The sequence below is a fragment of the Sinocyclocheilus anshuiensis genome, unplaced genomic scaffold (assembly GCF_001515605.1).
Source record: "Sinocyclocheilus anshuiensis isolate Anshui unplaced genomic scaffold, SAMN03320099.WGS_v1.1 scaffold335, whole genome shotgun sequence".
Taxonomy (NCBI): Eukaryota; Metazoa; Chordata; class Actinopteri; order Cypriniformes; family Cyprinidae; genus Sinocyclocheilus; species Sinocyclocheilus anshuiensis.
The window spans coordinates 576493-594437 of NW_015548239.1; the positions used below are offsets into that span (position 1 = coordinate 576493).

Consider the following 17945-nt stretch of genomic DNA (forward strand, 5'->3'; position numbering starts at 1 on the left):
CACACACACACACACACACACACACACACACACACACACACACACACACACTTCCTCTGACAAGTCTCCACATCCTGGACTCATTGTCTACTAAATACTAACACGGGATGAGATCTTGCCTCTCTCCTCCATCTCAGTGTGGCGATCCCACAAACACACAACCAAATGTTCCCACAAGAAGAGTAAAACCTGAAATCAACTGCATTGTGGGGAGCAACAAACAAAATAAAAATGTAAAACTGCAAAAGGGTTTCAGTTAGTGGATAAAAAGCATGTGCTCACCAGTCTCTGCATGGTTTTGACGTGGGTGGGGCTGATGGACAGCGCCTCCTCGTACCAACGCTTGGCCTCGTCCACGTTCCCCCGCAGCTCCGCCACCTGACCCTTCATAAACAACACGTTATGGGACATGGGGAACAGGTTGGCTGCTTCCTGTGTACACGCTGTTGCCTCCGCCGCCTTTCCCATTCCAATATACACCTCCGCTGTGGAAAGACAGAGAAAGAGAAAACAGTGAAAGAAGCATTGTTGTGGTGACTGATCGTTGAGTTTATTTCTCACCTGGATTCACACAGGAAATGTGATTCTCAGATAGGCTGTCAGCTACATCATCAGCCTCAACCGTTTCATAGCTCACAAACAGTGATGAGACAGAGAGACTGATGGGAGATTAACGTTGGAGGGGTGTCCTCCCTCTTCAGCCAACAAACTCCAGGGAAAGTGACTATTAAGCACGTTTACTTTTTCTCACCCTGCCAAGTCCTGCTAAGGTTCCCTTACTTGGCTCAGAGACAGTCAAGCTGGTTAAAGAATAATTAGTCTTAGTAAGAGTTGTAATAATTAGTCTTAGTAGAGTTGATGGTCTTATTCTGAGATGACAAATGAAAGGATTTTCATTTGGCAAATGCTTTTTCTATTTTAGTATCCCAATTTTGCTCAGTTTTAGTATCATTTATATACCATTATAGTGTTTATTAATATTTTGTCTATTTTTTTAATTCTCATTTCATTTAAATTTTAGTTTAACCTTTTTTTGTATGTGCTTATTTATTTGTATTAGTTGTTGCTTTTAAATAGTTCTATTTAGCTTACATTTATTTATTTTTTTATTTCAGTTTATAGTTTTAGTACTTCAACTTTATCTTCTATTGCAGTTAATTCAGTTTACTTTTATTTTAGTTTATTTCTAATTTCAATCATTTCTAACATTTCAAATATTATTTCAGGTTTTTATTTTAATTAACAAAATGTTGAATAGTTTTATTATTAGTTAACAACATTTGTTACTGAACGAATCAGTCGTTTTGAACAAATCGTTTGAATGAATGATTCAGTGACTCATTCATTAAGATTGGCAGGTTAAGTTTCATATTTAAAGTATCATTTCCTTTTCAAAATCATTTAACATTTAAATATTCAACATTGTATTTTAACACATTACTGTCATTTTATTATTTCTGCAATTGTAATTACAGTGTAAATGCGTTCAGGCCACCTCTGAACTGCATTAAACAGTTATTGTAAATACAAGATGCAGCTTCTGTGCCGCACTGGCAAAGCACAGATGACTTTTGTTGATCCTGGTTTAATTTGATTGCTAAAAGCCCTATGATGCCTTATTTTTCTAATTAAATGTATTCTATAAAATGTAAGAATTTGACATAAAAGACAAAAAAATTGCCCTTATAAAGATAAAAATACCCCTGGAAATCAATTTAAGGGGGCAAATATTGGCTCTTAATGAAAAAGATCATCCTAAACCAGCCATGGTTTACCAGAGGTCCTGACTCTCTGTGGTCATTAAAAATCCCAGGATGTCTTTCGAAAAGAGTAGAGGTGTGACCTTGGCATCCTGGCCAAATTTGCCCATTGGCCTCTGATCATCATGGCCTCCTAACAATCCCCATATCTACTGATTGGCTTCATCACTCTGTCTCCTCTCCACCAATAAGCTGGTGTGTGGTGGGCGTTCTGGCGCACTATGGCTGCCGTCGCATCATCCAGGTGAATGCTGCACACTGGTGGTGGATGAGGAGATACCCCCTGACAATGTAAAGCGCTTTGAGTGCCTAGAAAAGCGCTAAATAAATGTAATGAATTATTATTATTATTATGGTACCAGCAGAAAAACACTTGCACGCCCCTAATTACAGTGCATTCATGCTTTTCTATCAGTACTTATGTGGCCTGGGAATCAAACCCATGACTTTGGAGCTGCTTGCATCAAGTCCATGAAGATGCAGAACTTTCCTAAACTTCAATGCATTTAATTCAGTCATAAGTAAGCACAATTGCTTGTCTATTCATAAATGCTGATTGTAGACAAAGCAAAAGCTTCCAGATGGGTAATTTGATCCTGCTGGATTTGGTTTTTCCTAATGTATTTGCTTGGACAAAGGAAGCTATTAATAACAACTTGGGTTCACAAAGCAGCGAGGAATAAGCTGTCTATATTTAAACATGGTGTTCTATTACAGTTTGTTTAGAACTTAAGCTATATTTTATTGCCATTTATTAAACCCGTCCCGGACCATTTACAATGTACAGTGGGTATAGAAAAGAATCACCCCCTTTAAAATAATCACATTTTGTTACTTTGCAGCCTAAAATGAAGACGGACACAGTTTTTGTTTCATCTAGTTATATTTACTCAGTGCAACTTATAACATCTAAGTGAAAGATATAACACCAACATGTCAGGAAACAAAACAAAACAGAATCACTGATTTATAAAAAGGATCACCCCCTCCTAAAAATGACTTGTAAACTCTATCAGGTGTAGCTAATCACCTTCTCAATGGCACACAAAGCCATTTGACTTTCAACTGTGATCAGCTTGATAAGGCACTGTCAAAAGATCTCCGGGATAAAGTTGTGAAGCAGTTGCAGGAATTTATGACAAAGAGTGATCAACAATATCACTAATTCTCCACAAATGTGGCTTGTATGGGAGGGTTGCAAGAAAAAAGCCACTCCTCAAGAAAGGCCACATGCAGTCATGACTGAGCTTTGATTTTGAGGCAGATGAGACTAAAATTTAATTATTTGGCCTCAACACCAAACAATATGTCTGGTGGAAATCTAATACAGCTCACCATCCAAAAACACCATTCCTACAGTAACGCATGGAGGTGGTAATATTCTGTTATGGGGGTGTTTCTCTGCAGCAGGGACTGGAGCACTTGTCAGGATAGAAGGAAAAATGGATGGGCCAAAATACCGTCAAATTCTTGAGGTTGTCAATGGGAAGACGGTTTACCTTCCAACATGAAAATGACCCAAAGCACACAGCGAAACTGAGCACACAGTGGTTGAAGGAGAAAAAGGTGAATGTCCTTGCATGGCCTAGTCAAAGCCCAGACTTAAACCCATTGAAAATCTGTGGAATGAATTGAAGACTGCAGTCCACAAACGGTCACCATCAAATTTAACTGAACTTGAGCAGTGCTGCAGAGAAAATTGGGCAAATATTGTCTAGATGTGCAAAGTTAGTAGAGACAAATCCCAACCGACTAAAGGCTGTAATTAAAGCAAAAGGTGGTTCAACAAAATACTGACACAAGGGGGTGATCCTTTTTCCAACTCAGTGATTCTGGTTTTTAAATTTTTTTCTGAAATGTTGGTGTTATATCGTTCACTTGGATGTTATAATTTGTTATCATTTGTAAATACAGATGGATAAAACAAAAACTGTGTCCGTCTTCATTTCAGGCTGCAAAGCAACAAAATGTGATTATTATAATGGGGGGTGATTCTTTTCTATACCCACTGTAAATATCGAATGCGGGCTTGACTTATGTTACAAGTATGCAAATTAGGGCTATGGGTGAGGTTTATACCTGCATGCAGCCAGATCTGGGCAAGGGTCATCCAAGGGTGGAGGGGTCCCTGTTTCGGAGCGCTGCTCTGAAGGGAAGAGGCCACCTCAGACAGTGCCTGCTCCACCCGTGACGCTGCTATGGAGGTGGCGTGGATGGAACCTGCAGTGGAAATAGAGTGCAGTGGAAATAGAAGCCTCTCTACAAACAACCACAACACTCCAGACATTACCAGTCAGGCCTCTCAGTGAAAACTCTGATCTAGAATATTGTTTATATACACATGAAGGCCAAACAGTTTGATCACAGCTCATCCCTGTTCTCAACAGTGCTATTATTGTTAATTAAAAATAATATTAAAATCAAAACTATTAAAAATCATTATTTGAATTAAAGCTATAATAAAATTAAATATAAACATTTGATGAAAAATTGTAAAGAATTACTGTTGACTTGGCAACAAAGTAAAATAAAATGCTAAAATGACTAAAACAGAAACTGAAATAAAAATAAATTAAAGCTAAAACATTGAAACTAATAAAAATATAAAGTACATAACATAATTACTAAAAAAAACTGAAAATGCAAAAAAGAAAAAACGCTAATTCAAAATATTATTAAACACTTGTTCTTATATATTTAACATATAAGTGTTCAAGTTTGAAAATTTCTTGATTTGAAAATTTCTTGATCTGTAACCGTTTTTCTATTCTAATGTTCAAGATTTAAAAACAAATGAACACTAGTCATTTCTAATCTCTAGGCAAGTTAGAGTGAGGTAATTTTAGGAAACACAGGGGTGAAGAAACACCATGACAAAGATTCAGAGATCCAACAATCTGTAGTCAACTCTCAGAATTTCCAAAACGTGGACAAAATTCAAAACAAGCACACTTGCACACACCACTTAAACACAAACAGCATAAAATTATTAACAGTGAAAAAATGAAGCTCTGCACATTTGCAGCTACTTTCCACAAATGTACCAAATCTTGCATTTTAAAAGTGCTGGCTGTAAAATGTAAACCAAATTTCATGAGGCTGTTTTCTCCTGTCTGCTTGGCTTGAAATAGAGTGCTTTCAATTAAATGGATTATTCAACTAAAATTACATTCTGGTTCTCATATACAATCATTTGAAATTTGAAAGTATCATCAAATGATTCACTAAAAAGATCAGACTTAAAAGAACAATTCATTCATAAAAACTGAATATTCATAATTTTCAGTGAATAACAACTCTATTTAGGTCTGTTCCTCACACATGTATATTGTAAGTAGGGCTGTCAAATTGATTAATCGCATCCAAAATAAATGTTTGTGTTTGCATGATATGTGTGTGTACTGCGTATATTTATATGTATACCTAAATACACACACATACATGTATAGATTTAAGAAATATTTATATGTATATATCTATTCATATGTATATATGATTTATATTATATATAACTTTAAATATACAGTATATTACATATATTTCTTAAATATATACATGTATGTGTGTGTGTTTATATATACATACACGCACAGTACACACACATATATAACGTAAACACAAACTTCTATTTTGGATGCGATAAATCGTGATTAATCGATTTGAATCGAAACCCTAATTGTAAGCCATCTGAATACAGTCCATAAATCAAATGGACCACTTTTATGATATTTTTATAGATTTTTGCATCAATTTGAAGCTTCAGTGCTACAATTTCTATTTTTTATAACTGCATTCAATAAGCGATTTGTACAATCTTCAAAATGTCTACTTTTGTGTTCCACCGTTCAAAACTTTGAGGTCGGTAAATCAAAAATACTGTAAAAACAGTAATATTGTGAAATATTATTACCATATAAAGTAAGTTTTCTATTTGAATACATTTTAAAATGTAATTTATTCCTATGATGACAATGCTGAATTTTCAGCAGCCAGCAGCAAATGACCTTCAGTTCTGGGTGAGCAGTTTTACCAATAAATGACAGATTTAGCCTCAGTTCCTTTTCAATTTGCCAGATTCAGGAGATGAACTGAAGACACCACATTAGTTTCCTGAACTGAAATGAAAAATTGCCCCCTGCAGTTCAGCGATCACAGATTCCCTATTTGTCTGGACGTGCGGCTGCCCAGCAGAGCTGTGGTCAGGGCATCAGTGTGGTCATTAAAGTCTCTGTCGGGGTTCAGAGGAACACATTAGGATCCTCAAGAGTCTCTATGAGTCACTGGCTGGATTTTATCGACCAGACCAGTGGGACATAAAACACATTCGGACTGAAATCGATCCCTGTACATCTCAGTTTCTTTCTCTTTAGCAATGAGCCTGTTGAGTCAAATCCATAGCTGCTGCTCCTATGTTTAGCGTTTCTATGGCGACGGTGGACAAAGTCATGGATCAATGGACCAAACACTGAGAATCTGACCCTATGTGTACTGAGTTTAAAAGGCTTCCAGGGGACCTCTTCATGAATGTCCTATACCACAGCCTTTAAAAACTCACAGAGGCCACAAGAATGAACAAATTTAAACTGTGAAACAGAACATTTATATCTGTTCTAGGTTATTCAAATATAACAGTATATAAGTTCATCCAAAAATGAAAATTTGGCCATGTTTCTTATTCTCATGTTGTTCCAAACCTTAATGACTCTTGTTCTCATTTTAATCGCACTTCCTGACACAACATGTTGTCAAATGCATTAATATACTACCGTTAAAAAGTTTGGGGGCAGTAAGATTTATGCTCTTTTGAAAGAAATTAACACTTTTATTCAGCAATGATGCCTCAAACTGATCAAAAGTGAGAATAAATACATTTTAATGCTACAAACGATTTCTATTTCAAATAAATGCTGTTCTTTTAAACGTTTAATTATTACTTTAAATTATATTAATACTTCACAATATGATTGTTTTTACTGTATTTTGATCAAATGAATGCTGCCTTGTTGTATCATAAGAGTCTTCTTTAAAAACCATTTAAAAAATCTTACCGACCCCAAACCTTTGAATGTTAATGAATATATGTACAGTAAATGAAATTTGAAAGCTACGCTGGAGGGGTAACTCAAATTCCATCATGTGACTTCAGGAGACTTTTGAATTAAGCTCAAAAGTCAAACAGATTACTTCTATGGTGCTGTTATAATGGTGCTGTTTTGTAATTTGGGAACTTGACAACATCTGCATTTTCACTGTGTGTAAGAGCAGCTTGGACATTGTGCTCAATTTCTCAATTTGTGTTTTACACAAAAAACAAAGTCATACAGATTGGAACAACATTTGCAAAAGATCCAAAATGAAGGCTCTATTTAAAAAATTATTATACTTATACTGAATACTGAAGTAGGTTAACAGCTTCACATCTCTCTTAAGCACATGCGTGTACACACGCAAACTCAAACACCCCATGATGCATTAGACCAGCCTGCAGAAAGAGCGTGACCATAGAGCTCCATGCTAGGAGTGGGAAAGCATCATCACACGCAATCACACACACATACATAAGAAGCAAATATGTTTTTAAAGAGACAGTACTTTCTTCACAAGAACCTGCTGTAAATATGGAGAAAGTCTTTGGTTTGTAATGCATCCCCCGTTTTGGCATTCCAAGAAGCCTGCGATAACCTGTACACAGCATATGTCAATGTTTTTTTCCGCAAGCAGGCACATTTAAATTCATAATCATTTAACATTATTAATTTATTTGTAAAATACAGGGGACATAATTTCCCAGTTACTTTCCAGTGAATTAGGCTAAAAGGTTATTTAACTCCTTAATACAATACAATATTTTTAGTGTTCTCCAGCAATTTGAATAAATTTTTCAAGTCCCCAAAAACAATTAATTCCATTCCAACTCCAAAAGCAGTTTTTAGCTTTGATTTTTACAAGCTATGACTGTTTCCAGATACTGTGTCGTAATTGGCCGTAAATGAGCACCTCTCAGCACGATCATGACACCCGCAATCCCGTCCTCTTAAACGTTTCATCGCTCTGTTAACAGAGCCTGGACTTTAGAAACAGCTGCTAAATGTGAGACACTAAAGAAAATTAGAGCTTGTGATCCACGGTCAAGAGACCTGGGTGCTGTTCCATCAGATACCACACACCCAATTTATATCAAGTGACCTTAATGACAAATAATCAATATTTAAATAACTTTTAAAATAATTACAGTGCTTGACTTCACTCAGGTTTCAAATAAAATGAAACAATAATCTTAAACTGGGATTAAACTGTGGACTGTCAAATGGAATTAAAAGAGCTTAAGTCTAATTTTGGACCAATGGTTAAAAAATTAGAGCACATTTTAGACAAGGTCATTGCTCTCCCGAGGCACCAAATTATTTAGATTAATTTTTAATCACAGAACACTTTTATAGGGCTTTTGTGATAACAAGAGACAGGTAGTGTGTATATTTACATATACAATATACCATTTAAGAGTTTGGGGTCAAGATTTTATTTTATTTTTATTAAAGAAATACATCTTTTGTTCAGCATGGATTCATTAAATTCATCAAACGTGACAAATTAGTGTAAATGGGGGGAAAAAATGGTAAATAGTTTTTTAATATCTATGTAGGATTAAAGTGGTATTCATGTCTGTAGCATAGACACTGCACAAGCTGTTTCGGAGTATAATAAAGCGCTGTTTATAATACTAATCCTAATAATGATCAAAAGTAATAGAGATACTTGCCATACCATTAATAATAATAACAAGTATAATAATAATATACTTGTATAATATACTTATATAATAATAACTAAGTGTATCATTAGAACTAAAAGGTCAGAATCCAAACAGAGCATAAATATTTGGCTTTAAGTAGCAGTATGCGTTAAACCCTGTTTGAAAGGCCTGGAGGAACAATACTGTCTCTTTAATTATTAAGAACTGAGGCCAAATGAGTGCATTTACATCTCTCTTCAGCACAAAGAGGCCTGGGACACAAAACGCCAGGAGAGGACACACAATAAGGGGGTAAAACAAAAGGTAAGAGGCAACGCGTTCATTGAACACATTATGCCGGAGTGTGTTGGAGTGTCTTAACAGACAGGTGGTGGGTGCACTCTGCTAAGGGGGAGAAGGCCAGCGAGGCAATGAAGCAGGTGTGTGTGTGCGTGTGTGTGTGTATAGAGGCAGAGTAGTAACAGCAAGACTACTTACAAACCCCAATAAAAGAGTCAAAACCATGAAAGAAAGCATCTGGAAGGTTGCCTTGGAAACCAAAAAGAACAACAAAAAGGGGGCAATTACTCATAAAAAATTAGAACCAAAACAACAACAACAACCACCACAACAGAAAGTTTACAAAAACAGAAATATAATACAAAAAACAAATGGATTCTGTCTGACTTTCTGTAAAGCCCCGTTCACACCAAGAACGATAACTATAAAGATAACGATATTAGCGTCCACACCAGCGAACAATATCGTCTGTTTATTCTAAGCGCACGCTCGTCTGCTGCTTTAAATTCTCAAGCTCGTGACAGCAGGATTGAATCTGATTGGCTGTCAATATTTTTATTGTTCATCAGCTGGAAAAAATCGTTCTGAAAGTGATTCCAACGATATCGTTTCTCTGTGCCTTTATCGTTATAGTTGTGGTGTGCTATTCTTTAATATTGAGAACGATTTTTAGAACTATATCTTTATCTTTATAGTTATCGTCCTTGGTGTGAACGGGCCTTAATACCACAAACCAAAGTGTCATGAGTCCTCCTGAGCAGGTAATGGCCCTTTAAACCCTGTATCTGTGATTCTCACGCTCTGCGAACACATGGTGGCAGGTGCACAGGTGCGTGACACTGTAAGTGTGTAAATGCAATGGTTTGGATGCGCAAACACTGCACAGTGAGTAACAGCAGAGATTGTGAATCACACGCACAGCATTATAGAAGACAGACCGAGAAAAAGACAGACCCTGTTTACACCTAGTATTATGGAAATATCTGTCTCGGGAGGTCTGATCATTAAGGTTAAATTGGAGTACAAAACCAAGAATTTGGTGATCCCATTTGTAGTGGAAGCATTAATGTATCTTGATGTGTCTCAGACTTACACTCTATGTGTGGCGGCACTTCCCCTGGGGGAAATATATATGTATATAATGTAAATATAAAACAGCAGACGGGCTTATTGAAAGTACAAATTCATTCTCTGCCAGCAGGAGGCGCTTTAGGAGCGGCAGAAATAGCGGTTTCCCCGGTAACGGCTGCTGCGCTCATGAACGCTACTTTATCAGGCATTATAGGAAAGATTAAATGAAAATGATATCAAAACTTTTCTAAAGACAATCGGTTCCCTTCAAAAAATATACATTTATATAAAAACACCCGTGCGTGTTTTGATTTTGAAACGTACAGTGCTCAAGTTTATTCAACGAAGTCAAAGCCTTTTGGAAAATCTATTTGTGGCGGTGTGGCGGGCCTTTGCAAACCATACTTTGCTGGTTCACTTTGACTATAAAATAACCACTTATTGGCAGTTATGTCTGACTCCACTGTCTATTTTTCCAGTTTATTTGACTTGAACTGATACAGTAAGTGAAAAATATGGGGTTGATTATGAGGTTATGAGTTTTTGAAAGAAGCCTTATATGCTCACCAAGGATGAACTTATTGGATCAAAAATACAGTAAAAACATCAATATTGTGAAATACTATTACAATTTAAAACAGTTTTCTATTTATTCCTGTGATGGCAAAGTCACATTTTAAGCAGTCGTTACTCCAGTCTTCAGTGTCATATGAATCTTCGGAAATCATTCTAATTTGATGATTTGGTGCTCAAGAAACATTTCTTTTTATTATCAATCTTGAATATGGCTGTGCTGCCTTAATATTTTTTGGAAACGGTGCTATATATTTGATGAATAGAAAGTTGAAAATATTTGAAATAGAAATCTTTTGTAACATTATAAATGTCTTTACTGCCATTTTTGAGCAATTTAATGCATCCTTGCTGAATAAAAGAATTCAATCCTTAAAAAAAAAAAACTCTTATCAAACCCACTGAATGGTAGTGTATACCGTCACAAAACCAGAAACTCTCCCATCAAAAGCTGATCAGAAAATGCATGTAAATATATGCATTTACATGTACAGACATAAATAGCAATCTGACAGCGATTGCCTGAGACAGATGTTTATACATAATGTAAACAGGGCCAGAGGGAGAATGTATCTTAGATGAAGAGAAAGGTGACAAAACTGCAGTATGAGTGAGTTTGAGTAACACAGGAAATCTGTAGATGAACTCTCTCTCTCTCTCTCTCTCTCTCTCTCTCTCTCTCTGAAGATACGAGTGTGGATATGATCCCAGGTCTTAAACGGCTGATAGTAAGTGTCACTGCTTCTCTGTCTTTCGTTTCCCCACGAGCCTCTCAGTGGAGATTAAGTGCTTAGCGTCAGTCTCACGGGCCACTGGATCCCTGAACCCACACCATCACATCATCCTGCCAGTGGCATTTACAGTCTTATAACAGCCCTGTACTCAATTAATGGCCTTTTACAGCTGATATAAGCCATAACTTGACACACCATAAAAGTAGAGCGAGCTACATCTAACTCTTGAAACAAAAGTACATGGACTCAATCGCTTATTCACATAATTTGTGCATTTAAGATTTTTTTCTTCACTATACTTCAAACTAGAAAAAAGTGTAAATATGGCCTGAAAATTGGTGGGAAAATCGCTTCGTGGGCAGGTTAAAATCACCACATTACAAATCCATTAGTGCCTGAAGGTCTTTAGAGGCCATGGTCTTCAAAATGAGGCCTTAAAACCCAAACACAGCTTCATTGCCAATCCAAACTACAGCAGCAAACAAGTCACCAAACACTTAACCAAATCCCAATTGAATTGGGCTGGTAGGTGGGGTTATGCAGGCAGAGCAGTGCAGTTAGGGGCAGGGGATTGGCTAGTAAGAGGAGACTCATGCCAGGCTATTGGCCGAAAAACACACACAAGGTGCACAGTGAATTACTGGCGGAGGAGAAGCGTCGGCGGGGGGCGTGGTCACAGAAAGCATGGCTGCTGCGCCTCTGGGTGGATTCGGTCTTGGGTGGAGGTGAAGAATAGAAGGATGAAAGAGGAAAAAGAGGAGATACAGGTTCTGACCCCGAGATGGAGGAAGAGGCATGAGAGGCTAGGAATAATAAATGAGAAAGTGAAAAGAATGTGATATTAAAAAAAATTCATGATAAATTATTTGGGGAAACAGAATATTGAGGAAAAAAAAGAATATTAAAATCAATCCCAGTGAATACAGAATGAAAAAGACATTAAATAATTAGGGCTGTCATAGGGAAGTGTTAATTTAACATGAATCTGAACTATATTAAACAATGTTAAAAACAATGCATTTTTAAGTTCTGACCTGTATGTAAATTCTGTAAATTTAAATTAAATTAAAATTACAAAGTAAATAAAAATTTTAATTGACTGACAGGCATTAAAATATGGAAAATGTAAATAAATAAATAAATTAAAAATTAATTAAATTAAATAAATAAATAACCAGAACTGAACAGCTGGAACAGGAAGATAAGTTTGTAAAGAAAATAATTAAATTAAATTAAATTAAACTAAAATTACAAAGTAAATAAAAATTTTTAATTGATTGACAGCCATAAAAATAATGGAAAATGTAAATAATTAAATAAATAAAAAATTAAAAAATTAAATAAAATAAATAAATAGCCAGAACTGAACAGAAAGATAAGGTTGTAAAGAAAATGGGTAACTGCTGAATCACAGAGGCAAGATGACATGTTTACTGTCTGCATACACAGCACAGAAACCCTCCACCATCACTGCTGTGCAAACACAGCAAATAAACACCTGCACTCATCTCAGCCCTCTTTATCTAATTACTCTACTCACTGCACAAGATACTGGGAAAATTCATGTAAATTTAGCTGAAACTGAAATGAGTCAAAGCAGTTTTTCACACGAAGTACTGAATAAAGGCCTATTGTTCTTTTAGGAATTAAAGGGGTTAAACCACAAATTTTTCTTGTGTTGAGGAATTATAGCATCCATCCTATTTCCTTCTAATCACCTTACCATGACTTGGCAGGCCAAGTTGCTTAACACTAAACAGTGTTTTGACGTCAGAAACCCTATTTTTTGCAACTTAGTTTCAACTAAATGACTTTTTGGACAAAAAAAAAAAAACAGCTCTGAAGTATAAATACAGTATGTTTGCATAGAACTTCAAAAATAAAAATAGAAGAATATTTTCATGATATGACCCTTCTACAAGGATTACAGCTTTAGAAATTCAAAAAATAAAAGTATATTACAAAATGCATTAACCCATCATCTCATTAGGCCATTCATTCTAAATCTAAATCTGTGTTTGAGAGAGAAAGAGAAAGACATATGCAGGAAATACAGATAAAATGACAGCAAAGCTGATGTCTGTTGTCATGGTGATGCAAACTCACCAAAAAGGGTAGGGCAAAAAAGCTGTTACCACAATAACAATAGAGATACAGATATGTGGACATTAATTTGTGTGTGTGTGCATGTGCGCGCTCACCTGTCTCTGGATCACTGAAGTCAGGTAGTGTCATGGCGTTCAGCTGGCGACGGTCAGCAACAGCTCTGTCTAACAGACTGCTCCCCCTCCCAGAATCACTATACACACCGAGAGAGGACAAGAAGCAAGAGGCAATTAAGACGATAAAATTAGAGAACGAGTCAAGCACTCAGACAGGAGACAGAGGATATCATGATACTTGCACATCAATACACACAGAATGATGAAACCCTCAGAAATTTCACTCAGCATCTCATGGCACAGTGCTTCTGCACACACAACCACAATGCTTCTGCAACACTATTCATCTTAAAAGGAGTATAAAAAGGGTGGTTGTCAGGACATTGTGGTTACTTGCATATTGAGAATGGCTGCTGGAGTGGTTGCTTATTGGTCCAAATCAAAAAGAGCCCAAACCCAAGTCTTGATGAAATGATTTACAGATATGCCTCGGATCGAGCTATTAATGTAGGTGTAATGAAATTTCACCCATTTTATTGTTAACCAGGCAAAAAAAATAAATAAATCATGAATCCGATCACTTAGTAAAAGAACCATGCATCTGTGGAGACTGTGGAGTTCACTCAGTGGCCAGAAGGCTGCTTGGTTTGACTACTGTGTGAGCTGTGCTTCATACATTGCTAAAAAAAGACATTGACAAAAGGCATTTTTTTGCTCACAAAATTATACTGAAATTTCACTAATGCACGGTTTCTCCCATTCATATTTCTAGATGTGGTCTGTCTCTGTGTCCTCATACTGTCTCTGGAATGCGCACAAAAACATCTGACAGTGTTGCAACTGTTTAGGGTTCGAGGACTACTTTGGTGGGGTTTAGGGAGGATGAGCACAAGTGGTCCTCTGATAAAGTAGCGCTACCCAGGGTTTGGACGGAGGGACTCTGAATATGTGGCATAGTTTGGTTACAGTGTCCAGGCACTAATTGGTCTCTGGTGGATTGTTACCAGGTACTGAGTTCAGGACAGTTTGACAGGAAAAGCTGGAGTATTCTGGCAGTGGGGGGCGGGTATTTCAGCCATTAGAATGAGAGAAAGCAGGACTGAATCATAGTATGCAGCAGTGGTATGAGCTGTGCTTTTATTTATTTTTAATGAAGGTGTGGTGAGCTCCTTACAGTCAGAGAGACATGCTGTGCTGTCTTATGTGTGATGGTGAGTGCCGACACTTGAGCTTCTAGCATTCATGTGTCAACAGCTGGAGTGTGTGTGTACCTGGGGTTGGTGAGGTTGTAACAGGACTTCCAAATCTGCAGCATGCGTTTGCAGGAGAGTAACGCCTCCTCTGGACCTCGACACAATGTCTCCAACTTCACCTTTGTGAATAATAGACTACACAGACAAAAAAAAGTGTTTATTATCACTCTCCGTCCATCTGAATGTCTAATTAAGTATTTAATAAACAGAGAAAAGCGTTTATTGAACACAGATAAAGATAAATCAGTCTTAATCTCTTCTGCACGCCCTTTAAATACAAAACTTTAAACCAAGGTCAAGCTGATTCGTCCCTTTGTGCTGGGATAACTTCAAATAAATCAACAGAGCATATCAATAGATTTCTCTCTATGGTACAATAAACTGAACAATGAGAGAAAAATAAACGTCCATGAATACGTTGTTCAACTGTACAGGTATATTGCATGTTGTTTGGTCTATTGTGAATGTATGATGTATTGTATATTGTGTATATGTGTTATGTATTCATGTTATATTGAATGTTGTGTTGTATATTGTGCATATGTGTTGTGAAATGTATCAATTCTGGTCGATACTGATAAGCCAATCATTATTTTTATGTTATGACCATTAACCCATAAATTGCTGATTTTACTTGTCTAAATACATTAAAAATTAAACACTAAAAATTAAAATCAACCATTTAAATGCTGCCAGCTACCTTTGTTTTGGGTCAGGAAGTTTTTAAAATTTTTTTAAAGAAATACTTTTATTCAGCAAGGATGCATTGAATTGATCAAAAGTGACCAGTGTTGGGGGTAACGCATTACAAGTAACGCAAGTTACGTAATCAGATTACTTTTTTCAAGTAACTATTAAAGTAACGCATTACTTTTTAATTTACAAGAGAATATCTGAGTTACTTTTTCAAATAAGTACTTTTTTTCCAATTTATTGATTGACAGCTCTCCTGTCCCCACGTTGAGAGAAATCAGAAGATGTTACTGTAGTTCTAAAATAAATATGAATATGAATTAATTCATCTCACTCACAAAAAAACAACAACACAGATTCAGTATTCCTCAAAATGAATTAAATAATGCAACTCAGAATATGACGCAAACCTGCAATAATTAAATGTTAAACAACACAAATATCCTTTATGTATTTTATCCCATTCTATTAACCAATGTTTTTGCTTCTGACCTTCGATGATCCAGTTCAACCATACTAATGAGCAAAAATTACTCAAGACAAACATTTGTGTGTCTTTTTTTATTTTTTATTGCTGAAGTGTGTTGAAATTTCTTCTTCTGCATTCTAGTGTACGGACGTAAATTTACATTTCCTTCAGCCTGAGGCTTATTCATTTCACTTTTGGTGTGAAAAGGCTTTTATATTTATATTTTATATTAACGCAAAAGTAACGTAACATTACTTTCCATAAAAAGTAACTAAGCAACATAATTAGTTACTTTTTTATGGAGTAACGCAATATTGTAATGCATTACTTTTAAAAGTAACTTTCCCCAACACTGAAAGTGACAGTAAAGACATTTATAATGTTATAAAAGATTTATACTTCAAATATGTACTGGTATTTTGAACTTTCTATTCATCAAAGAATCCTAAAAAAATGTATCACCGTTTCCACACAAAATGTTTAGCAGCACAATGTTTCTTGAGAAGCAAATCAGCATATTAGAATGATTTCTGAAGGCTCATATGACACTGTAGACTGGAGTAATGGCCACGGAAAATTCAGCTTTGCCATCAGGAATAAATAATTTTTTTTTAAACACATAAAAATAGAAAACAGTAAAAATATTTCACAATATTACTGTTTTAACGGCATTTTAACTGTAACTTTAACTTCAAATGAGCATAGAATGACAGCAAATGTAATATAAATATAAATAGGAAAACAATTAAATATCAAATATTAACCTTATATGTACTTTAATATTAAAATATATGTACAATAATCCAAATTATGTTTTTTGTTATATTGAGTGTTGTTTTGTATATTGTGCATATGTGGATGAATGTTTGTTGAGTATTGTATCTTGTCTAGTGTTGTTAATCTCTGCTAATGAGATGCACAGAATCCCCTAATAACACATGTATTTCACACACATTTCTGCAGACAGCAGATCTGCTCAAGCTGAGTGAAAGTCCCACCATCAAGAGTGCAGATGGGCATTTCTATAATCAGATATGGCAGCATGTGAAGAGATCCAGCCGGGGTGTGTGTGTGTTTATGTGTGAAGCAGATACCATATATAGAGTCTGCTCTTTAACAGCTCGCTGTCGTTGCAGCTGCTCGACTCTGAGCTGAACAGAGATTGGTTAGCGCTTTAAACACGCGCTGCATTCTCTGTAGGCCATGCTGGTCCGAGTTCAGCCAATTCAGAGAGCTGATGGCACATTCTCATTAGCCGTGCTTTCATCTCTGCTGTAGTTGCACACTACGCTGCTAGGACGCCTACACAATCGCTGATTTAATCCTGTCGCGTGTGTGTGGAATAAAAAGGGCTGGATGTTCTGGTGCATTTCCTTTCAAGGCAATGAAGCAAAATGCATGGAAACACACACACAAACTGGACAAACACACATATGCACAATACCAAAACCCTGAGGGGAAAAACAGGGTGAAAAAGAGGGCCATAGGATTGGAGGAAAAAGAAAGCTGTAGTATATTTTTTTCTATCATGTAAGTGGCTGAAGCACACAGCTTCACACACACACAAATACAGAGATGGAGGGGACTCTGATCAAACTGAATGAGAAGGGAATTTGCATGGGGACTGCCCAGTGCTTCATACATCCAGCACACACACACGCATACTTCGTCTAACTAACTCGTCTAATTGAAGATGCCAGCAGCAGATATGTACCCATCTATCCCAGCTGCTACAGCAAACACAAACATTCTCATTAGAGTGGGCACTGTGGCATGCCTCTAAATGTCTAAACACTGCCTGCCACTGTGTGTGTATGTATGTGTGTGCAAAAGAACATGGAATCATCTGATTGGTTCTCTGATCCAAGAATAGGCTCCTTCCCGTTCTCGGATTGGCTTCTGACAACTGTATCAACTCAGCGCAGGCAAAAAACAAAGCTACATCTAACTACAAGCTCGAGAGGTTAGATAAAGTGTGACAGTGACTGTGAGTGTGTTGGACTCACATGAAGTTCTCAGGGTATTCGCTGAGGGCCATCTCGATGATGTTGAGAGCATCGTGGTAGTGTTTTTGAGCTGACAGCAGCAAGGCCAGCAGGTGCAGTGAATGAACATCATCGCCCTGCAGCTGTAACGCCTGTCGTACATAACCAAGAGCCTCTGAAATCTGACATTAACACACACACACACACACACA

General features: G+C 36.6%; 1 protein-coding gene across 4 annotated transcripts in view; it reads right to left on the bottom strand.

Moving 5' to 3' along the window:
• The window catches only part of LOC107654850 (tetratricopeptide repeat protein 7B-like), a 43783-nt gene that overhangs the window by 5332 nt on the left and 20506 nt on the right, over positions 1 to 17945 (bottom strand). For 2 of the 4 annotated variants that reach the window (XM_016442130.1, XM_016442129.1), the window contains 5 exons: positions 17755 to 17915; positions 14605 to 14721; positions 13373 to 13470; positions 3840 to 3980; positions 283 to 485 (listed from right to left, as the gene is read on the bottom strand). In XM_016442130.1, the coding sequence (XP_016297616.1) occupies positions 283 to 485; positions 3840 to 3980; positions 13373 to 13470; positions 14605 to 14721; positions 17755 to 17915 (720 nt within the window). Of the gene's footprint in view, positions 1 to 282; positions 486 to 3839; positions 3981 to 8991; positions 9043 to 11812; positions 11975 to 13372; positions 13471 to 14604; positions 14722 to 17754; positions 17916 to 17945 lie in introns of all 4 variants that reach the window. The other 2 variants (XM_016442127.1, XM_016442128.1) reach the window with 2 other exon arrangements.